At 50.4% G+C, this 23,360-nt stretch overlaps 2 protein-coding genes across 8 annotated transcripts; both read right to left on the bottom strand.

The window, feature by feature from the left end:
* Positions 1-153: 153 nt before the first annotated feature.
* On the bottom strand, positions 154-4,450 carry STOML2 (stomatin like 2). The gene is made up of 10 exons (XM_036737393.1): positions 4,352-4,450; positions 3,462-3,599; positions 3,091-3,190; positions 2,707-2,765; positions 2,521-2,622; positions 2,174-2,308; positions 1,672-1,816; positions 1,475-1,554; positions 982-1,110; positions 154-466 (listed from the first exon to the last, which is right to left on the bottom strand). Exons 1-10 carry the CDS (start codon positions 4,394-4,396, stop codon positions 329-331), a joined length of 1,071 nt encoding a protein of 356 aa, XP_036593288.1. The 5' UTR covers positions 4,397-4,450; the 3' UTR covers positions 154-328.
* Positions 4,451-6,738: 2,288 nt separating this feature from the next.
* FAM214B (family with sequence similarity 214 member B) lies at positions 6,739-22,977 on the bottom strand. Of its 7 annotated transcripts, none has more exons than XM_036739127.1 (10): positions 17,042-17,147; positions 14,985-15,044; positions 13,727-13,869; positions 10,217-11,185; positions 9,721-9,779; positions 9,393-9,498; positions 9,064-9,222; positions 8,676-8,744; positions 8,367-8,542; positions 6,739-8,148 (listed from the first exon to the last, which is right to left on the bottom strand). In XM_036739127.1, the coding sequence occupies exons 4-10, from the start codon at positions 11,108-11,110 to the stop codon at positions 7,995-7,997; spliced, it is 1,617 nt and encodes a 538-aa protein (XP_036595022.1). In that variant the 5' UTR covers positions 11,111-11,185; positions 13,727-13,869; positions 14,985-15,044; positions 17,042-17,147; the 3' UTR covers positions 6,739-7,994. The 7 variants fall into 7 exon arrangements, with proteins under 7 accessions (XP_036595022.1, XP_036595020.1, XP_036595024.1 ...); XM_036739125.1 differs by lacking the exon at positions 17,042-17,147 and adding an exon at positions 15,969-16,036; XM_036739129.1 differs by lacking the exons at positions 14,985-15,044; positions 17,042-17,147 and adding an exon at positions 22,856-22,977.
* Positions 22,978-23,360: the final 383 nt, after the last annotated feature.

Raw genomic sequence — 23,360 nt, 5'->3', positions numbered from 1 at the left:
CCATACTTGCCATAACAGTATCAACTTCTGAGAGAAGAAAAATACTCCCAAACCTAACATGGATATGGAGTGTGCAGGAGAAGGGCAACACGGCCCCACAAACTATAAAACCAGTTTCCTGAATTTCCCCAAACTCCACAACAACAAGGCTGCTTCTTGCTGCTGTCCCACTAGGTGTGTTTATTACATGATTAAAGTTCAAATAAAAAAATAACCAAAATCTTGGCTGAGGGGTCCAGAAGTGTCGAGGGCAGGGGGGTAAGGGTGGGTCCTGGATCAGAAGCCTCCCCCCAGGACTCCTAGGTCCCACAGGCCAAGCCAGATTCTGCTAACTCAGTTTTAGACGCTCCAGCTCTTCATCCAGGCTAGCGTTCGCACGCTGGGCAACCCTGATGTTTCCATCAGAGGGTGAATTTGATGCTTCGGTTGTGGAGGTTTTGGCAAGGGCTCCATACACACCCATAGCCTGAAATTGGAGACAAAATAATGAGACTGGAATGGGTGTAACTGGGTCTAAAATATAGGGCAGGGGACAGAAGCATGAAAATGGGAGAACAAAGAGGCAAAAATGAAGGGAGACATAAAGATGTGAGAGACCATGGAGAGGAGATGCGTGTGAGTATTGTAGGCAGAGGACAGACAGTAAAAACCTTAGGCCTGACTCACTCATAGGCTGAGGGGGAGAAGAAGGGACTATGGTGAAGGGTCATTCATATATTTGAGGTGGGGAATGGGCATTTCATCGGGAAGGAGGCTATCGAACTTGAAAATGGGGAGAACAAGGCCACTGGCTGTCTCTCCAGGAAGATTTAATTCTTTTTGACTGGCGATGTGAACCTCAAAAGTAAGGAAGGCCTTCTGGGAACGGGTGAGAGAAGCTGGAAACAGTATCTAGAAGGCATCTCTCTAGAGTGACCTCAGAGACTACTTCAATTTCTGGTAGAGTTTAGCTAAAATGGGGATGTTGGGGGAGACTCTAACCTGAGCCACCATGCTGGTGACATCTCCAGGATTGGAAGGCAGCAGGATAGTGTTGGAATCCTTTGCCAATTTGGAGAAAGCGCTGACATACTGCTCGGCCACCGTTAGGGAGGCTGCTGCATCTCCATTCTGTAGTCACCAAGGGCATGAGGTCAGGAATTGCAAAAAGTACAAATAACATAAGGGGTCACAGGAAATGAGATTAGGGAATATGGGACAGGTGAGATCAGGGCCCATGGGAAACAGGAAATCAGGGGATCACAAGGGCATGGAGTCAGAGGACACAGGCTTAGGGATGCATTTTAAGGTTAAGTCATGGAAAGGGAGAGGTCATGGGTCATAGGAGATGTGAGGTCAAGGATGACAAGTTCAGGTTACAGGGGACACAGGGCCAAGAGAACCCCCAAAAAGTAGACAGGGGAGCACCTGTGGATGTCCTAAAGAAGGAGTCAGGAAAGGAATCTCACACCTCATCTTTCACTAATATACTTACCTGTTGTGTCAGAGCTGATGCCAGGATCCGTATAGCCTCAGCCTTGGCCTTTGCTTTAGCCAGCACTGCACTGGCCTCTCCTGGGGGAGGCAAAAGCTCTCAATGACAGGGCACAGGGAAAACTTGTTCCTGGCCAGTCACTATAAGGACAGAAGTCTGCCCAGATCAGACCCCCTCTTTACCCCACTATCACTGACCAGCTGCCTGGTTGATCTGCTCCGCCTTCTCTGCCTCAGAGGCCAAGATCTGTGCCTGCTTCTTCCCTTCAGCCACATTGATGGCTGATTCCCGAGTTCCCTCTGACTCCAGCACCGTCGCACGTTTCCGACGTTCTGCCTCTACCTGGAAGCAGGACCACCCCACCCCAAGGTCACCAAGGGGACAGGCAGACCTAGTTCTCAGGCTATCAGGGAAAGTGCTCAGAGACATAGCCATACTCTGATTCCAAGATCATCTTGGGCTAACAAAAGGGCTGAAGAACTCAGATGTGGATAACCATAATCACTGCCGACAGAACTTCCCCAGGAAGATGAAAGGGCAGGGATCAGGGACTAAGAAACAGGAAATGTACTGCCCTTCTCAGTAGGCATTTGAACAGGATGGTCCCTGTCTCTGTAACCAAAGACCCCTCCCAGTTCCTATGGTTTCTAGCTCTGGGCTGCCCCACTGTTCCAGAAACCAAGCCCTCATTCCCCCAACCTGCATCTGCATGGACTCCTTGACTCGAGGAGGTACATGAATGTCCTTGATCTCATAGCGAAGGCAGCGGATACCCCAATAATCAGAGGCCTGATTGATGGCATCTACAATGCTGGCATTCAGGGATTCTCGTTCCTGGTATGAGGGAAAAGACCATAGGTAACATCATATCTCAGTGAGAACCCTGTCCTAGAGAGCAGGGCTAGGCAAACAACCTGACACCCTCCCTTGAATCCCCTTCACATCATCAAGCCACCAGGGCAAGATTAAATAGAGCAAGGCATGTGTAAAGGCACCTTTACACTCTTACCCCCAGCGACCAAAAGCTGTGACCTGACTCCACTCACCCGGAAAACTTTATCCAACGAGAGCTTTCCAAGCTCACTTCTCATGGTTGTCTGGGCCAGCTGGGTTACCGCATACTCTGGATCTTCTACACCGTAACTCGCCTAGGGAAAGGTTTGTGATAGGGACGTGACATCCTGAGATGGGGAGTCACAAAAATGCTCACAAATTTAGAAGTAGGAAGATACCTTGTAAGGGTCCATGATACGCAAATAAAGGACTCCATCGATCTGTAGTGTCACATTGTCTGGGGGGGGAAGGGAGGAGGTCAGGGTCTTTAATCCCTCAGTTTCTATCCAAGTTCTATGTTCACCCTAAAGCCCCTCCTTCCCTCCCTGCTGTACCCTTCCGTCCTTCATTTCATTTCTTTCTTTCCCCCCTCATCTCCCCTACCATGACCTCCCAGTCGCTCCTCAGTTCTCCCATGTTCACAGTCATATATATTCACATGTTCACTAAAAGTTGCCCACACTCACACAATTACACTCATACATAAATATAGGATGACAGTGGTCGCTCTCCCTTGAGCCTCAGCACCCCCCTTGTGCCTCTTGCCCAGGTGCCCTCCTCACCCAGGGTTACAGCTGACTGTTCAGGCACATTGATGACAATCTCCTTGAGGCTCTGTACATATCGGATTCGATCCAGGACAGGGATTAGGATGTTCAAGCCCTGGTTAAGGATGAGAGGAAGAGTCAAGGGATCTGGTAAGAATTAAGACCCTGAAGGAACAGTCCCTACCCTAGAACATTCAGTCCTTAGGTGCTTCTAGATAATCCGTATGTGTTGTTTCCTCCATTAGAAGGTGAGCTCTTTGAAAGAAGAGACTTCTCTATTTGTATCCCCATTCCTTAGTAGTGCTAAATAAATGCTTTATTCATTCTTCCGTTATTCCTCCAGCTATTCTCCAGGGGCAAAAGGGAAGAGAAAAGGGAAATCTCACCGGTTCCAAAATACGGTGGAATCGACCCATCCGCTCCACTACCCATGCCTCTTGCTGTGGCACAAACAGCACAACTGTATTTCTGGGTAGGCCTGAGGCTGTACGGTATTGAGTGGGGCCCAGCCAGGCTCTGGGACCCTGGTGGAAATAACAGTGGATGAGAAGGTGTGGAAAAGGAAGATAGGGAGAATAGGTAAGGAGGAGACTGGAAGCTGCGGACTGCAGGGATAAGATGGGGCAGTGACTCATGAGGCGGGCCAGGTACATTACTGATGGGGTGGGGGTGGGGGGGGGCAGAGTTTGAAGCAGAAGGCTTGTTGTGCCAGGTTAAGTGCAGGACAAGAAGTGGTTACGGAATGGGACAGCAACAAGAGACGTGAGTGTGCGACAAAAAGGGGAGCCGGGCTCACAGCATCATAAATTTTTAGCTGGACCTAAGAGTGCAACCTCCGTCTAAAAAGATGGGGGTGGGGGATGGGTACATGAGACAGAAAGTAGACGTGGGGCGGCCGAAGGGATGGGAGAAGGAACATGGGGGTTACAGTGGGGAACCTGAGGATGGGCAGAGGAGGCACCAAGAAAGGCACATAGGGGGCAGGGCAGGTGGCATGGGTGGGTGCAGGTACAGTAGGACAGGGGCCGGAGATGACATTAAGAGCTGTGGCCGCCGAGAAAGAACCCCCCCACACACACCCCTCCGCTCCATCCCACGTGCATGGGTGTGATCTTTGACCCCTTGGTTTCTCCCTTTAACAGTGACATATCCCACCCCCACCTTCCCCCGGTGGTAAAGGGAGGAGGGGCACGACCTCCGCCTCCACTCCCCCAGGATCATGACCCCTCTGCCGGGAAAGACCTCAGGGAGAAAGGAGGATCGGCCTCATTCTCACCTTGAGCACAAGGCCCCCGGCCCCCCGCGCCACGCGCACTAACATCGCCCACCACCGCCACCGCCACGGCCTGACCTCCGGAACCAACGAGACTCGGCCTAGAACGGCGCCTCCCTATTCCCGGAGCGCGTGCACCGCCTCATTAGACCCCTCCGGAAACACTTCCTTCCGCCGCTTGGTCTTGGAGCCAATCACGGACGCTCGGCAGGACAGGGTCCAAACTGCTCCCCGGAAAGCGAAATCCTTCCGGTGACGGGTTCCGGAACTGACTCATACCCCTCGCTGTTGCCCCCGGCCTCGGACCTGCGAGCCCCGGCACAGACCGTTGTCTGGTTTCCAGCCTCATTGGAAGAAGTGTACAGGTGACCCGGAAGGCCAGACGCCTGCATTCTTTCCCTAACTCTTCTCAAAAGCTCAGTTTACCTTCTTGATATTGTTGGGGAATTGGGGGGAGGGTTGCTATGGTTTCCCAAAGGGAGGCGCTATTACGTTGCCATAGTAATGGCTTCTTCAGGAGATGACCAGTACCCCTCCCCCACTATCGGTAACTGACCTGGTTCTCCGTTGCCATAGTGACTAGGCATCATCAGTTACCCTGGTGATGGGTCTTGGCTTCACCTCGCCCCGGGCTCTCACCAGAGAATGGAAAGAGCCTTGAGGACCACTCAGCCCCTTGCTGGCTCTCCAGATCTAGAGTCCCCTTTAGGCAAAAAACCAAAACAAAACCTGGGGCTGATAGCCATTTTCCTTAAGCCCAGGCGCGTGCCGGATTTCCACTTCTTGTATCTTCGTTATTTGTCAACCTATCTTTCGCGTTTGGATTTTTCCCTCTCCGCTTTTGTAGCCACTAAGCTACGAAGTCCTGTAGATTCAACCTCTGCATCATCTCCAGAATCTTTGCCCTCATCTCTAACGCCTCTACCCCCCTCTCTATTGCTAGAGCTTCCGGCCAGGCATTCCACAATCTGGCACATTAATATTTCTAGCCATTTTTCTCATACTGCTCCGCTCAATATGATCTATGCTCCAAGAACCTAGACCCTTTACTGCTTCTGGTACATAACATACACTTTTACACATTGTTCATGTTATTGCACATTTCCGGAATGTTATACTCCTCCGCAGTTCTACCCCCACCACCTTTGCCTGTTGAATTCTTACCCATTATTTAAAGCCAGTCAAATATCTATTCATTGAAGTCTTTCCCTGTGTTCCACCCTGCCCACCCCCAATTTGGTTTCCCTTAACAATTTTATTTGGTTCAGACCATCCTTAGGTACCTGTTATTATAGTCACCCCCCTCCCCTACTTGGTTTTGAGCTCTGTGTAATATTCATAAGGTTGTGCTCATATTTCTGTGTGACCAAATTGTAGCATAAGGCGCAGTAGTATTAAGGAAAACAGTAACTTAGGAATCAGGAAGACAAGGTCAGATGTAGCCTCCAACACTTACTAGCTGTGTGACCTCATCTGTAAAATGGGAATGATGATAACCCCTACCTCCCAAGGTTGTTGTAAGGATCAAATGAGATAATTGTAAAGTACACATGGCAAGCACTATATAAATGTCACCTATCATTATTATTGTGGGAGTGGAGCCGACCCCTCCCCTTTCATAGTTTTCTACGTAGAAGGTGTTTAATAATTATTGAATTTGAACCACTGGGAGAACATCTAGACTCAGAAACTAGCTTCCAAAAACTGAGACAATACTTACTCCAGGCATGACTGAGCCAAGAGCCGACAGTGCTTAGGCTCAGTCCCTGAGCAGACAAACACGGCAGGGTTTAGAGCAATCTCATGCTCCCTTCCCTCTAACACAGCTAAGTGATTAGAGTGGATAGAGTGCTGGGCCTAGAGTCAGAAGGACTGCGTTCAAATGTGGCCTCAGACATTAATCAGTTGTGTAACCTGCCTTAGTTTTCTCAATTATAAATTGGGGGTAATAGCAGCACTTATCTCGAAGGGTTGTTGTGAGGATCACAAAGTAATAGTCTTAGTGTTTAGCATAGTGCCTGTCACATAGTAGGTACTATATAAATGCTAGATGAAACACTCAACCAAGTCCTTCCAGAAACAGGTTCTATCCCCTTTCACTGAATACTCTCCAGCCTTCAAGTCTGTTTACTGCCCCTCCCCCCCCATGATCTTGAAGAATTAATTTCATCACTCTAGGCCTACTTCTTTCATAAAATGAGGGAATTACAGTAGATTTTTCACTAAGGCCCCCCTTCTAACACTATGAGTTATGGTAGGAAGGCACCATTGAAAAAGCCCTGAAGAGTTTCACAATATCTGCCCTTGACTAGCCTCTTTCATTCTTCCAAGGTCTATATTCCCCATCCAATCTCCATTAAAAAATGTAAGGCTCAAGTCATGTCTCCAAACAAAAATTTATTAAATTTTTCTTTTCTTTTTTTTTTTTTAAGAAAAGTACCAGGTACAATTTATTCCTCTGATTTTCAAGTTTCTGCAAATGCTTGTTCCCCTAAACTCATCCCCAGGAGGCAGGGCTGGGGCTGGGTCAGGGTCCAGGATAGGGTACAGTCCAGGGGGAACAGACAGCCAGGAACCACAGCAACCACAACACAAATGTGCAGGGACCATTCCTCCCCCAAGGTGAGGTAGGTGGGTCAGAGTCCCCAGGCAAGAGGTGGGAAGGAGGAGAGCCCTAGTTCTTGGCCCTGACTCTGCTCCCCTAACCATGCCTCTTCTGTCCCAACCCCTCCCCCCCAAACACACACACACACACACACACACACACTTCACTTAGGACCCTAAGGGTGGGAGAGGCAGATGCTGGAGGGGAGGAGCACACTGGAGTATAGAGCCCACCTTCACCCTCATTATTACACACACACACACACACACACACACACACACACACACACACACACACTCTCAACACACGTACATTTGGTTTCTGGCAGGTGTCATGGGGCAAGGAAGGGGAGAACAGGAAGTAGGGAAACTAGGTCTTTGGCTACTGACCCAGTCTCTTCAGGATAACACCTCTACTCTGGCCCTCAGGCACATGGAGTAAGGCCACCCCCATAGCATTCTGCTCTACTCTCCTCTTCCTCCTAGCCTCACTGCCCCTAACCAAGAGAGGGCAGCGCTATTCCCCTTAATAGAGATCAGTCTGCTCAAACCTAGAGGTTAGGGGAGTATCTGAGATGGGTGGAGCAATGTCAATTGTCAGGTTTTGGAGGTCAACAAAGCCATCCCAACTGAATAAATTATAAATTAACAATAAATAAAGCAAGAGGTGGCCCCTACCCAAGATGGGAAGGGAGAGCTGAGTGAAGAGTGATAGGCCTATGTTCCCAAGGTCTACAGAACATGGAAAAGGCCCCACCCCTTACAACTCCAGACATCAGGGAAATTTCTCTTCTTCACCATCTAGGGTAGTGGCTGGGAAGCCGAAAGGGAGGGGAGAGAGTGTGTGTGAACCTGGAGCAGGGCATTAATTAGCTGGAAGATGGAGAACAGGAGTTTCAAACACCAAATGGTCAATACTTCAGCCTTGAGTATAGCTGTCCCTTTAATTCAGGCCTGGAGGACCTGCCTCTCCCCTCAGGCCCACTGAGTCTAAGATGGAGTAAGCCAGTATCCTTGGAAAGGCCCAAAATCATCAGGGCAGTCAGGGCAAAGGTGAATAACGAGGATTTTGGGGGGCCTCTGTCAAGGCCTGCAGCTCATAGGGGAGCCCTGTGTCTAGTTCCAGGCTCCGGCGGGAGAAGAGGAGGCGGATGTCCCCATGTAGGTACAGCCGGCCAGAGCGAGAACTCCGGAACCTGTTGTGGGTACAAAGGATAGAGAACCAAGATGAGAGTCCACACCAGCCAAAAGCCAAAGTGAGGTCTGAGACAAGAGAAGGTGACTGGATTGGAAAGATACAGATGATCCAAAGGGAAGAGATATGAAGGCAGAAAGGGAAGCTGTATCGAAGAAAGCCGGGATCAATCAAGGTAGGAAGGACCTGAGTTTTCCCAACTATATCCTTGACCCTTACCTGAGGTGCAGCAGGTAGCAGAGGAGGCGGCGAGTGGGGCTCACACTGCCCTCCTCACCCACAGGCACCAGGAAGAGTCGGTGGCGAAGGAAGGTCACATGGGCAGCAGGCATGTCCGAGAAGTCGAAGGTCACAAGGAACATCTTCACCACCGTCTGGTTAGGGTTAAATAAGGTCTGGGGGGCAGGGAAGAATGGTCAAGAAAAATTCTAGGGGGCCATCCCGCCATCCCCTCCCAAACTAAACTCCACATTGTGGGGTTGGGAAGGGCCTGCTGCCACCCATTTTCTCCCCACGGGGCAGACTCACCACTTGAACGGTGCCCGCCTTGGGAACGCTATAGCCCTTCCTCCCCAGAGGGTTCAGGTCCACGACGCCCTGGGGATTCCAGAGGAGCCATGGAGCCATCAGCTAAGATCAAGATCCCCAGGAGCCCAGAGTCCACCCCTTCAATCTCAGAGCCCCCCAACTTCTCATTCCTAGAACCCCCTCAGCCCTCAAAGCCATGAGCTCCATCCCTTTCCAATCATCAAAACTCTTCACCCCAGACCTGTCCATCAAATTTCAAAGGGAGGGGAAGGAGGGGAAAATCTGGCAAAAGCTGATGGTTGTCTTGCCACTCTTCTCCTTCCCCTCCCCTGTCCTCCACCTCCCCATAACCTTCCAGAGGTTGTAAAACAGATCATGGAGTTCTTACCAGGAAGGGGGCAGGGGCACTATGCTCAGAGACATCAAAGAAGGTGACAGCAACAGGCAGGGTGACGTGCTGGGGACAGTAGGAACCACTGGCCCCGATCTCAGCGGTGAAGCCCTCAATGTGGCCAGATGGTACAAATCGACCTCGAAGCAATGACTCCTGGATGTCAAGAGACAGGGTATCGAAGGAGAAAAACCAAGCCTTTCCCACCACTTCCTTAAAACCATTTCCCTAGGGCCCTTCTCTCCATGGGAATCTCTCCCTCACTAATCCCTCTCTCTCCCTCCCTTCACACCTAGTGCCTTTCGAGAATCCAAAGGCGTCAATACCTCAAAATTGCCTAGCAGGGTTCGGCTGACGGCAAAGGTGGGAACAGGGGGGGCGCTGGGAGAAATCAGCAGGCCTGGCCCCTTCCGGAAGCTTCGCAGGGAGCTCCTTAATAGAGGGAGAGGAAGAGGATTATTCCGTAGTCCCCTCCCCCACCAGCTTCCCCTCCTACCACCTTTTCTCTACCTCTGGAGCATCTCCAGGGAGCATCTCCCCCCATCCCTTGGGGCTCATTGGACCAAATACCCATGACCATCTGCAGAAAGAGAAGGAGCAACCTTGTGCCAGGCTGGCACAGAGATGGTATAAGAAATGAGGTCAAACACTCACAGTTTTAGACGTCGGGCACCTTTCAGCCTTCGCCCTGTAGGACTGCAGTCTGCCAGTCCCTGCAAAGGACAGGGAGAAGAAAAGAGGGCCAAGACTGGTAAGAGGAAGGGAATCAGAAAATGGGGTGAGGGAGGGAGCTGGGCTCAGGGCAAAAATTCCCTTTCAGGACAGCTCTGCCTAAATCAAACCAACATCATCCTCAGAGAGCACTAGGAGAAAACAGTCAAGGTTAAAGTATGAAGACAAAACAGGACCTAGAATATCTGCAGTGCACATTGTGGGCAGGGACAGGACATGAGTTCAGCTCTTCATCTACAAGGTTCATCCAAAGGGACACTAGCTTCAGAGGAAAGTCCCACGAGTTTATACGTAATGGCTCACTTATTTTTATAGGGCTAGATGGATTGGATTAGAGCACTACTCTCTGACCAAACAAACAGAGGGCAGCTACAGGTCAAACTGTAGATGCGTGCTTCCTTTCCAGCCCAGGGCTCACCTGCACTGGCTCCCTGGATATGGGCAGCAGGTGGTTCCAGAATGGCGCAGCTTTGGCATCAGTACTTCGGGCAGCTGGGGGAGGGCCAGAAGGAGCTGACCTGTGCCTTCGGGGGGCTGGTCCCTCATCTCCAGAGTTGGCATCAGGGGCCTCTGCAGCTGGGAGCAGCCGACGCTTGGCAGGACAGGGCCCTGGGGGGGCTGGGCCTGGGGGAGTATGCTCAGGGCTGTGTCCATTGGCAGCGCCAGGGGGTTCCCCAGGCCAGGGGCTGCTCCCATTGCCCATCTCAGGTCCTGGGTCCTTTTCTCCTTTCTGTGCAAGACTGTGCAAATCAGCATCAAGCATGTGCAGCTGGCCAGAAGGTGCCACTGGCCCGGGGGCATCCTTTCCCAAACCCCCCTTTCCCCCAGGCCCTGGAGGGGCCCAGTCTCTGGTGTGCAAAGTGCTATAGGAAGCATGTGTTAGAGGCCCAGGGGAAATCCAGGCCCCAGCAGTCCTAGGTGGATTTGGGCTGTCTCGATGTTCCACAACCTGGAGGCCACGGTGTGAGAAGTGCTGGCCTGCCCCTCCAAGCCCCAGGCTGAGCCCAGCATCCAAAGGCCCTACTGTGGCTGGCTCTTCAAGGGTCTGTCCTTCCCTACCCGCTATTCCTGGACCTCGCTTTGCCTCACGGACACCTTCAGTAGGGGGTCCTGGCCGCTTCAGGGCCCTACGGGGTTCAGGAGGGCTGGCCAGAGGGGAGAAGATAGACACCTGGTAGACTCCCTGGGACACAGTCCCTCCTGCTTGGCTGAAGCCCATGAGCAGCCCACCCCTCCGGCCCCCCTGCCCAGCTGGGGGCTGTGAGGGGCCAGGCTCAGGGGATGGCGTTGGTTCCACCTGCACGTGGCGCATGGAGTTCCCCTCAAGTCAGGGCAGTTCCCCCAGGAGGCCTTTGCTTTGGGCCTGGGCTGGGGGTCCTGGGCACATCTGAAAAGTAAGAAGAAAAGAAAGGGAAGTCACTATCCTGTTGAATGTCCTAGATTTACTACTTGAATTGCCCCTTTGTTCCATTAGATGGTCATTGGAAGCAGAAGTATGTGAGTAAATGTCCATGACTTTCAAATCCATATCTACATCTCTGGTCTTTCACTTGGACTTTAGGCCTACATACCCAGCAGCCCAAAAGACCTCTTAACACTAAACAGACCTAAGATAAAACTAATCTTTAACCTGAATTTCTTACTCTTTCTTACTTTCCCCATTTCTTTCCATGGCAACATCCTCCTCTCAATACCAGTGCTAGAAATCTATTTGACATCTTCACCATCACCTCTTTTATCTAATCTGGCACCTATTCATCTTTCCTTAGTCAAATTTTACCTTTCTTCAATATTCCCAGGGCTGCCAACCTAGCAGCCTAACTTATAATTTATTGATACAATAGCCCCTTACCAAGTTTCCCTGTCTCTGGTCTCCCCTCATTCCATGCTGCTATCTGATAACCCTTCCTAGAACACTGCTTTCATCATGTCACCCTATGCTCAAGAACCTATAATGGTTCCCTATAGCCTCCAACATCAAATCCAAACAGCTTGGCTATCACAGCCCTCCACTGATTGGCTCTCTTCTCCATCTCTATCCACCTTTCTCTCTCCCCAATACATACATTCCAATCAAGCAAAGACAATTTATTTACAGCCTTCCTTTCTGCTTCCTTGCCCTCAATACTCATTCTCCTTTTACAGCATCATCAGATCATAGATTTAGAGCTAGAAGGGACATAGAATCCAACTCCTTCATTTGGCAGAGGTGCAGAGAGACTGACTCCTCTAAGGTCACTAAAGGTGTTTAAGGCAAGATTTACACTCAGGTCTTCCTGACTCCAAACACAACTGCTCTATTAATAATCTGTTACTCCACCTACTACCTTACTTTCTGCCTAGCTAGAAAGCTCTTCATTCTCTTCTCTACCTACTCAATTCTTAGACTTCTTGAAGATCAAATCAATACTCATCATGTCTACAAAACCTCCCCAAGTTCACTGTATCCTATAATGCATCTTTCTTAGCCCTTTAGCATACAGCTTGTGCCACATTTCCTGTAATATCTTTGCCTATAGATTATCCTATACGTAAGTCTCAGTTGTTTCATCCATTAATAGTTTTTTCCCCTACCTAGATTCAACTCAGTATTTATTAAGTCCCTGCTTTGTGCAGGACATTGTGCTAGGCACTCTGGTGAATACAAATATTAAAGAGACATGGCCTCTGCCTATGAACAATGAGCTTACAATCTAGTTGGGAGGGGGAGGAAATGATAGGTATACAAATAAATACAAGACAAGTTAGAATATAATGGCTATGAGAAAGCAGAAGGAGAAGTTATTTCCAAGGGTGGGATTTTTTTGTGGGGCAGATGGTGTAAGAGGAATGGGAAATCAAGGAAGGCATTGTAGTAATAAACTGGGTTTTAAAAGGGGAGGAATTTTAACAGACATGGAGTGGGGGAAAGAGATCGGCATTATAGGCAGAGGGGACAGTGTAAACAAAGGCAGTGAGTCAGAGAACAAGAATGAGTTTAGTTGGAGGGGACAGTACATAAAAAGGAATAATGGAAAACATGACCAGAAAAGAAGGTTGGGGCCCAATCTGTGAAGGCCTAGAACACCAGGATAGGAATTTTGAACTTTTAGTAAGCAATGAGGAGCTCTGAAGGTAGTGTTTCAAGCGCAGAGGCTATATCTTTCATTCCTCCTGCATCTCTCTGAGTACCTAGCATAGAATAAGGCATGCAGAAGATGTCAGTTAGAATAGAAATCCCTCACCACACTCCTCTCCTTGAACCATTCAGAGCCAGTAACAACATTCTTTTACTCCAGTTTGTGCCTTTTCATATGGTAGTCTCCCTTTTCTATTCCTTTCTACTAATCTAAGTACATTACATCTCTTGAAATTCACCACCTTCAAGAAGCCTTTCCCACTTCCCCATTACTGCCATTACTCTTTGCCTACTTCAGTCATTGAGAACATCATCCATAGTACAGCCAGGTCCCAATTAGTTTGAATAATGAATTTCCCTCCTGAAGTGGTTCCATGTATTTGAATCCAAACTTACTAGAAGTTATAATTGTGTAAAATATGTAACTCGTTCTAGTCCAATGGAAATATGTGGTGTGAATTTAAATAATGCAACTACTTGGGGGAGGGGGAAGAAGAGGAATCATGTGCACTAATAAAGACCTGGATGTAGATGATTTTGTACTTGGTGCTATTTTTAATTTTTCTCCAGTTTCTTCTTGCCTAAGGCCTGTCTCTCCATCTAGACTAGAAATTCTTCAGGGGTAAGCACTATCCTTTTCTGTATACATCCAAAAAGGCTCTCTTCGTGCACAGTAGATAATCAGTAAAAAGAGAATTGGCCTTGAGCCAGGAGGATTTTCAGAGTGAGGAAGAAATCCAGTCCCTATCCTAGGGGAGAAAGATAACTTAATTTGAGTGTCTATCCATCATTCTGAGACCCAGCACTCACCACGCTGCAGGGGGGCCCTTGCCTGGCTCTCTAATCCCCCTTTTCAACTGCTCTTCTCCACTAGCTGGTAGTCTGGCCCATGCCCACTCCACTGGCACGGTCACTGCCACCATCCCGGGCAGCTCCTTGGCTCAAATGGGACTCTAAAGAGAAAAGCAGAGAGATGAGTCAGGATTCAAGTCAAGGCCACAAGGCCAGGTTCTCTTTAGCCCAACCTCCCCTCCCTGGGAGAAGTAAGGAACTCCCAATGACTGCCCCCAAGCTGGATTTATTTAGATGGTTGAAGATAACATTTAGAAGGTTATGATAACTGTTTTTAAATAGGTGAGGGTTTGTTATGTGAAAGAGGGATTCGATTTATTCTAATTCCAAAGGCCAAACTATGATCAGTAGGTGGAAGTTTCAAGAAAGCTGATTTTGGCTTAGTAGAAATAACATTCTAACTAGGGGTGTCCAGCATTGAAATGGCCTCCCTTACTGGGACAGTGACTTATTTCAGTGAAAGCAGAGGCTGAATAGGCACAGGGGAAGAGGTTCTTGCAAGTGGGAGTAGACTAGATGACCCCTAAGATCCCTTCCAGCTCTAAGATTCTATGCCCAGTTCCAGTGGTGACTGAGATAATAACCAAGACTGTCTGCACCTCAGTTTCCCTACACCCCTGCCAAGACCTCCACCACACAGAGAAATACTGGACAGAGACAATACTATTCCCCAGTCTGGTTCCTCCCGTCAGCCTCCGGAAAGAAACTCCATACCTAGAGCCCCAAGGCCACAGAGAGGTCGATTGTCTCCACTACCCCCGCCCCCCATTTCCCAAGTTGCAAATCTCCAGCCAGTTTTCTTCCTTTCCTCGACCCACCCCCACCCCGACTCCCTCCTCTCAGCCCCAGCCAGGGCTGGGGCTCCTCCCAGTTAGACCCTACCCTTCACTTCCCCCACAGTCTTCACTTAGTTCCCTGGCTCTCTAGGCCAGCACTCTGGCAGGCAAGCTGTCTCCAACAGGCTCCCAGGCAGCCTGGCTCTTTAACAGTAGGCTCAGTTCCCAAGAAGAAAGAAGTTGGGGGGGGTGGGTTGAGGGAGCTAGGAAGGACAGTCGTTCCCAGGGCCTGCCCCTCCCCCTAGGGCACTGTAAACCAAAGATAAGGCAGCCACAGAAGAGGGCAGCAGTGCTGGGCTGCAGCCGTAGACACCTAAACCCCACCCCCTTACTTCAGAGGGGAAGGCCTCCACCCCACCCCAAAATACACACAAACTCACACAAACAACTTCAACTGTGAAGGTGGGTTCCTTGTACTCCAAAACAGCTGTGTTTATTATCTAGGAAACAACCCAAATACTAAATGCAATTTCACACTCGCTAATTTGTCCCACATGTACTAGACCCACACCCACCCTCAGCCCTACCACCTCACTAAATCAATCCTTCACTCTGGAACCCATCTGGAGGAGTTGTTTAAAGAGACTCCTGGAACAGGCAGTAGGAGTAAGGACTGTTTCCCTTCAGGTAAAGCAAAACTGCCCACCAACTCCATTTTGTTCCTAACACGTTATTCCTCTTCTCTGGAAATCTAGGCTATCTACCCAGAGTCCTTTTCTTCTACAAGTGTGCCTGTCCTGCCTTTCTTCTCTACCTTTCCAAACCTTATCCTGAAATGAGGTGAAGCTGGGATCCATTGGACCACTGTAAAGGTCCAGGGTTTAGATCAGGGGGACCTGACTGTCCCTGGAAGGCACTGATGAAAAAAAGTGCAGAAGGAGGACAAATCACTAGGGACTGAAGTCAGAGAGGTTTTCATGAATTAGGTGGAAACTGAGCTGGACTTTAAATTATAGGTAGAATTTCCATAAGAATTCCTTAACTGCTCCACCTCACGAGGTCTGTTAGAATGTAAAGGTTCTCTCTTTAGTAAAATTCAGGATTTTACGTTTCTGGGGTGTAGAGGTGAATCCAAAGTAAACTGTGTTTTCTCTACTCTGCCTTCCCCTCCCCCAGCCTAACATGCCCCTTCACAAAGAAGATGCTAAATGAATATCTGTTGCATTGAATTCTTCTCCACCCAGCTAACATATGCCCTGAGGAAAATGTCCTCAGCCTTTACCCCTACAGCAATTATTTCAGGTCACACCCCCACCCCCACTCAGCTTCTGACCTTCTAGGGACTCAGTGCACTCCTCCTGGGGAAGCCAGGTGATGACATGGTGCCCCAGGTGACCCCAGCATTCTTGGCATCTAATCATTACCTCAGTGCCCTTTGGAGTACCAGACCCTTTAACCAGACCCTTCCTGCTTCTCTAAGCATGGAGCCAGTCTGGATGTAGACCAGGACTCTGAGCTGACTCATAAGGCCGCTTGGGAGGGGTTCCTCTGTGTGTGGGGGAGGGAGGATGGGATTCAGTAAAGAGGCATGGACCTCACCCTCTGTGCAGGAGGTGGGAGCCCAGAAACACCAGCTGGTGTCAAACAGCTGTACCAGTCTGTGTGAACTGCAAGGACTGCAACTCCCAGCATGCCATGGGCATGTCACCAAAGAGGACTACAAGTCCCAGAACACCATAGGAACAGCACTTTCAGACACCTGCTGGGGCCAAAGTGAGAAGTATTGGGGGAGGGCAGAGCAGGAGCCTAGTCCCAGCCTCTTCCTTCCTTCCCTCTCTTCCCCTCCCCATAAACATTAAACCTGCCCACTTCTGCTCTTGACCAAGTCAGCAAAGAAGGGGGGGGAGGGAGGAGAACATGGAGAATGGTTCTGCTACCTGATCAGTCAGGGAAAGCACATAATCAAAGAGAGCTGCCAGTCTTTCCCCAGGATCTCTCCTTCCTTCTAGATTGGTCCCACTCTACATCTTCCTCCTTGCTCTTGAGTCTCATTCTCCCTTATTCATTTGGACTACGACCTTCCACCAACATTCCAGGGACCCCAGGCTGAACTTTCAAATGCCCTATTTCATATCCCCAGACCAAGTTTCCTAGGCCCCCATCCACTGCTATTACCCACGTACCCCAGTCTCTTTCCCCAGACCAGACCACCCCAGGCCACTTTTTCTCATCCCAGTCCATTCAAGTTCTCAATCCCAGCCCCTAAAGTTAATTCCCAGTCCTAACTTCTCTTCAATTCCAACCTCTCTGGTCCTCTTTCATTTTCTTCAGACTAGATCTTCCAACCTTCCACCAGGCCTTCTGATTCCTCTGACTCCTTACACTTGATCTCGGCAGGTTCTCCCCACCATTGGTCTCTTAGGACCACCCCCCCAAGTTGTCCCTATTTAGAGTAGGTCTCCCAGCTGGACCCCTGAAACACAGCCTTGCAACTCACCCCGTTCCCAAACTGTCTGAACTGCGGCTGCTGTTGTTGCTCCTCCTCCTGGGTCCCCCTCCCCTCTGCTGGCCCCCAACCCAGACAAAGGGTGGATCGGGCTCAGTCTATGAAGAGGTACGGCGCTAGCGGGCTCGGTCCCCGGCACTGGCCCCAGCTCTCGCGACCCCCCAGCTGCTGTCGTGCCCCTCCCAGCGCCTGTCCCTCCCCGGGGCCGCCCCGGCTCCCTGCCGCCGGCTCCGCGGCCCCTCTGACTCACAGGCCATTTCCTACCAGCTGATGGGACCGCCCCGCCCAGCACCCCCCAGGCCCAGGGCCCGTCCACTGCACCGGACACGCCCCCTCCTCCCGACCACACCCCTTCACCAGGCCACGTCCACGTTCATTGGTCCATGGGGGGCCGGCCTCCCCCCCGGACTCCGTTGCAACCACTTCTTCAGGCACGCCCTCTCCTCCAGTCACAAGTCCATTGGTCAATAGCACGGCCAGCCTACCCAGACCAACTCCGCCTCCCAAATTAACCCCTCACCCGCCATGAATTTCCAACTGAGCGTTTCTTTCCCACCCTTTACCCTTTTAGGATAAGATAGCTTTGGGGGCACAGAAGTCCTGGGTTCCCTGGAACGTGAAGAGTTCAACCCCGTTTCATAGCTACCCAGAAGAGAATGGGAGGTCCCTGAATTTTTCCAGATAGAATTAAAACAGCTCCTAGGAGGGGAACCTACATCCAAGTCCCACATCTGTCTCTTCTGGCCTACTGAGAAAGTTACTGAAACTCTCAGTGCCTCTGGAAATTCTCTATGACTAAATTGCAAAACAGTTGCCATTCTGCATTGGTAGAAGGAATTTCCTCACTTGGAGCGCCTTCCGCCTAAGAAATCATAGGTCTGGACAAAAAAATAAGGCTGATTCTTCCATTAGGCAGAGCCCTATCCCACCTCCTAGCCTTTTGACCTGCCGCTCTCAGCAAAAAAGCTTTGAAGCCTGTAGGTTCTTATAAAGATTTGGTGAATGACCTTAGGAAGCTCTTCTAGATCACACTGACCAAGCTGGAGGTGAATTTCTGACCCCCAGATGAGGAAAGGAGTCACTGAGTGGATTCCATTTCTATCTCCTCCTTCATACCTCCAACAATCACTGTAAGGGATCCTTGTATTTGGGTCCAATTCAGTATCGAATTGGAAGAGAAGAATGGGGAAGAGGGGGAGGAGGAGGAGGGAAAGGGTAAGGAGAACCAAAGGATAACGTGTGTGTTTCTAAAAAATCCTCTGGCCCTCATTCCAAGATTAAAATGCCCCAGAGGACCCAACAGTAACTAGCTAACTTGCACTAGAAATCTTGGTCACTGACCCTGAGGGATGGAGTATACACCCAGATAGTGTAGTTTGGGGGAGAGAGGAAGAGGGTTCAGACCAACATCAAAGCAGAAGGAAACTGGAGAAGCTGCCCAGCTTTCAGTGGTGGAGCTCACCCCCATGACTCACAGCTCCCTCGAAACTCTCCGCCCTTTATCCACCTGAGTCACCAAGGCCCCAGGCCTAGCCCAGGCCTTGACTGATTAAATGACAGGGCAGCCCTCAATCCCAACCAAATGTCTTCTTCACTCACCCCCCCCCCTTTATGTGTCCCCTTCTCCCAAAGGCAGTTCTGCATAAAAGCCCCTATTTGGTTCTGGTTTGTGGGGCAGAGGGAACCTTTCAGGCAAATGTCTCTGAATCTGCAGAAAACTCAGAGGGGAGAAGTTTAGAGCAAAGGAAGAATAAAGGGGGAAAAATAAGTAAGTATCCCCTTCAAAAAACAAAACCCTTCTCTGTCAATATAGGGATGCTAAAGTGCCCTCAACAGCAGTGAGAGATCAGTCACCAAAGGCTTTAGGTACACAAGGGTCGTTTTCAAGGACAAGCTAAGGGGATAGCTAGCACCCCCCTCCCCAGCACCTAGTTCTTACTTTATCTTCTTCTCTTTGTCACTGAAACCATCAGCTCTCCCTTCCTTGTGGAATGGGCAGATGGGAAAGAAAGAGCTTTAGGACAGGATTTTCTATCCAGTGGGATAACACAGAGGATGGAGAAAGCTCATCCTTCCTCCTTGCCCTGCAAGTGACTCTACCACCTCCAGATACCACGGTCTGGCCTTAAGTAGTATCTATGATGCTGATGCAAGAGGAGCCCAGAAAAAGGAAGATGCTGAATGGGAAGCCTGGGGGGAAGGCAGAGTAGTCAGAGTAGGTTCCCTAACAGGTAAGGAGGCATTCACAATCTGCAAGAAAAAGAACCTTTGTATTAGGGTTAGGAAAACCTATTCCTGACAAAGTCCTAGCTTAACCTCTGTCTGACACCTCCTCCCTTTCCCCCCACACCCTCAAGGGTCCCAGAAGAGGGGAATATTTTACTTTCTACTCTCTTCCTCCTATGCCGAAGGAAGGGAAGTTAACAATCCTCAGGGTATCCAGGCTTCGTTTTACCCCGGTCTGGGAGAAGGCAGAAGAACAAAAGCTGAGTCTCAGCCGTCTTGGTTTTGCTTAACCCATCCTATAGCAGCAAAGAACAGGGCCAAAGAAACTCACTTCCCCTTAGTAGCTTACCCCACCCAGAAGTTCAATTTTCCTAAGAGTGATGGATCCATGAGATTCTGCTCCCAAGGAGATACAATACTCTAAGGCTATCTCCTCCCCCATCCCCATCCTCAAATGAATAGGAGATAGGAGTAAACCCCACTGATAAGGTACTGCCCTCTCCCCACAAGGCCATGCCTATGCTGTCCTCAAAGCCAGTTTCACTAGTGCTCATCCAACTCCTTGCTTGTTCCAATGTAGTTCTACTTTCTCTATGGTCATTTAATGGTAGAATATCCACCTATTTAGGGGAGAAGACAGATGCTACCTGGGTTTCAGTCCCTGCTTTGTTACTATCTTGACTTTGAACAAATTATTTCTTCTCTCTAGGCTTGTTTCTCCATCTTTAAAACAGGATGTTGGACTAGATAATCACACCTTACATGTGTATAATATACTTTGAAAAGCGCTTCACTAATCATTATCTCATTTGAAACTTACCACAATCCTAAAAGATAAGCAAGGCAAGATACCAATTTTCTCATTTTACACATGATCCCTAAAGGGCCCTTCAAGCTCTAAATTCTATCATATTCTAACTTACCCATTGCCCAACAAGATATTCAGTACTGTCTGTCCCTCCCACCAAAAAAAAGTAGGCACTTAGGTAAACCAGCTCAATGCCACCTTCCCCCTCCTCTAGAAGGGACCATGCTGCTAACATTGTCTAACAGGGTCTCTGATGCCCTGCCTGTTTGGGCAAACTGTGCACTCCCCAGAAGCTTCTGAACCTGGTAAAGGCAGGCTATCACTACTCTCTTACAGTGGCCCCCCTTCCCCCAACAAGAAAGCCAGAAATCTGTCTGCCCTAGGCCCACCCTCTCTCTAAGAGACAGTCAGGGAAGCAGGGTTGCCATGGCAATCTGGTCGTCCTCATCAGGCCTCAGCCTGTTCTCCCCACCCCCACCCCACCCCCCACCAACCTGCCCCCCTTTGTTTGGGTCTAGGGCAGTCTTGTCTTGTCACTGACACCACAGGCTGCCTTACACATACATCATTCATCTCCTCCTGAAGCATCTCTTGCCCCCGGCTAGAACCCCTCCTCATGCCCCACCCCCAATCCAGAGAGGGAAAATGCTTTATGCCCTTAAGGAAGAGCCTTCAGTACTATACCAAAGTCTCCATAGGGATCCAAGAGGGCCGAACATTACAACTAGCAGTGCTTCTAGCTCTACTGGGTCGCTGGGAGGAGAGAAGAGTTTGTTCAGAAAGAATACAATTTCCTTACTTCTTAGTATAGCTGAGGTTTAGAGCCCACCTCTCTTCTAGGGCTCATGCTCTAAGGGAAAAGAGCCTTTGCACTTACAGAACGTAAGCTTCGATGTCTTGCACAAACGCCCAGGACATCCCAGAGGGTGGGGCTGAGTGAGCATTCAGCAAGTGGTAGAGGCCTGGTTTCTACTCAGAGAGTTCCTGGCCAGGAGAGGTCAGCTATAATGAGGAGGGTTGGGCCCTATGGACACAACGTGGTACTGTAGAAAGAGTACTAGATTTGGGGTCAAAAATACTGGGTTTGAATCCTGGCTCTGCCATTTACTACCTGTATCACTTTTGGCAAGTCATATAACTTTTCTAGGCCTCAGTTTCCCCATCTGTAAAATGAGGAGAGGGGTGGTTCTAGATGACCTCTAAAGGTTTCCTTCCATCTGTAGATCCACTGATCTGTTACCAGGGTCTCTGGGCCCCAGACACCTGAAAACAAAGCTTGCCCAGGGAGGGCAAGAACCAGCCAAGTCCCAGGCAAGGAAGGAAGTGGGAAATGAACACACCCAGAACAAAGGGGCAGGGCAAAGGAAGGTCACGGGCAGGGAGGACAGGGACCCAGGCAGACATCGGTGAGGAGCAGACAATGGGGGTTGAGGGAGGCTCTTAAGAGGACCTGGGTGGGATTGACAATAGAACCAGGTAGAAAATGCAGGCTGACAGGGAATGGGTGAAGAACAGAAGTTGGGAAGATGAGAGGGAGAGGGCTCCCTAGAGATACCATGGACTGAGAAAGAGACTTGAGCCATTATTGGATAATCTCACAGCTGGCAGAAGCGATCATCCCCCATGCCTTATTTAGGGTATATTTGACAGGGTCCCCCCAGGGGCAACAGGTCTCACCCATGTGAGAGCTCAGCACCCCCCCAAGGCGAGTGGGGCTTTGTGCTGAAAGCATCTTCTCCCTCCCTGGCCGGGGGTTCCATGGGCACTTGGAGCTGAGGAGAAAGCAGGGGCACTTTGTGGGCACAAAGCTTGCTAACTTCCACTACTGCCCCTATTACCAGGCTCCTACAAATCAACCCTCACCCTTTCACTCCAGATGGATCCCTCCCTCAGTTTCTCTTCTACTTCCCTCTTCCTTCTACAGAGCCCCCTCATTTTCCTCATGCACATACTCCCTGCCTCCCCACTATTTTGTTCTTCTAAATTCCAAGATATGGCCTCTTATGATATTCCTAATCACAAAATACTGCATACCACTCTGCCCCTTCTGACACATCCCCTAACTCTCCACCTCCCTCTCTTATGCCATAAAGCCTTCCCCTTCCAGGCCAAACCTTCTTATTTAGTTCCCCTCTTTCTCACACAAAGGAACCCCTTCTCTTCACACAGTGCTGTCCCAAGGGATCTTCCACAGGTTTATCCTTCCACCTCACAGGGTCATATATCCACCCCAAGCACCTTCTCACTGGGCTCCTTCCACTTCACCTAGACAGGGCTGCCCCTGAGACCTGACAGATCCCTCTCCTCACAGAGCTGACCCCACCTTTCACAAGCCCCTTCTCTCTCTTCATAACGTTCTATCTACAAGCTCCTTTTCTTTTGTCATACAGACACCCTATTTCCCTCTTTCAAACAGCCCTCTCATTTCACTCCACAGACCTCCCCATCCTCCCGGGATGCACCCCCTAAATACCCTCATCTCCTCTTCATAGCATCCCCCACAACCCCATTCCCCGTCTCAGTACCCACCTCCGAAGCCCCCCTTCCTCTCCTCCTATAGTCCCATCCTCACAGACCCCTCCCCTTTCTATCCCAGCTCCCCCTACAGACCCCTCCCCTTCCTCACACAGTACCCCACCCCTTCCCTTCCTCAAAGCCCCTTGGATCCCCTCCCCCCCCTCCAGCTTTCCCACAGACCCCTTTCCCACCCAGCCTCCCCCATCCATCCCCTCCTCCTTATCCAACAACACCCTCCATCCCTCCTCCCTCACCTGTAGCTCCAGTGGTCGATCCCTTTGCACCTAGTGAGGGGCAGGGACAAGAGAATGGGGGGTTGGGGGCGGTTACTGAGCAGCCGCAGCCTCCGCCACATAGTCCCGCCCTTCCCCTCCCCCAGGTCCGCCCCTTCCCTTCCTTTCTCCCTTCCCCGAGCCACGCCCCTCCCCCCTGCAGGTTCCCCCCCCCAGCCCCGCCCCGTCCATCCCTCACTCCGATGGACCCCACCCTGCTCCCCCAGACCCCGCCCCGCTGCCCGAGCTCCGCCCCACTCCCCAGGACTCGGGCTGACGGCTTGGAGGACTCGACCCCTCGGGCTCACCCTTGGGCTAGGTCGGGGCTTGGCTGGGCTCTGCGGCTCTTGATTGACGGCTGCGGTCTCGGGGCCCAAGCCGGCCTCCTGCTGTGCTCAGCCAATCGGCAGCCGAAGAGCTCAGCGACACACGGGGACTGCCTCAGGTCCCGCCCCGGCCACGTGCGGCTTCTGTGATGACAGGTCGG

This window comes from Trichosurus vulpecula, chromosome 9, assembly GCF_011100635.1.
Source record: "Trichosurus vulpecula isolate mTriVul1 chromosome 9, mTriVul1.pri, whole genome shotgun sequence".
Classification (NCBI taxonomy): domain Eukaryota; kingdom Metazoa; phylum Chordata; class Mammalia; order Diprotodontia; family Phalangeridae; genus Trichosurus; species Trichosurus vulpecula.
Note: the sequence above shows the minus strand (reverse complement) of the source record. Positions and strands in the feature narration are given on the sequence as shown.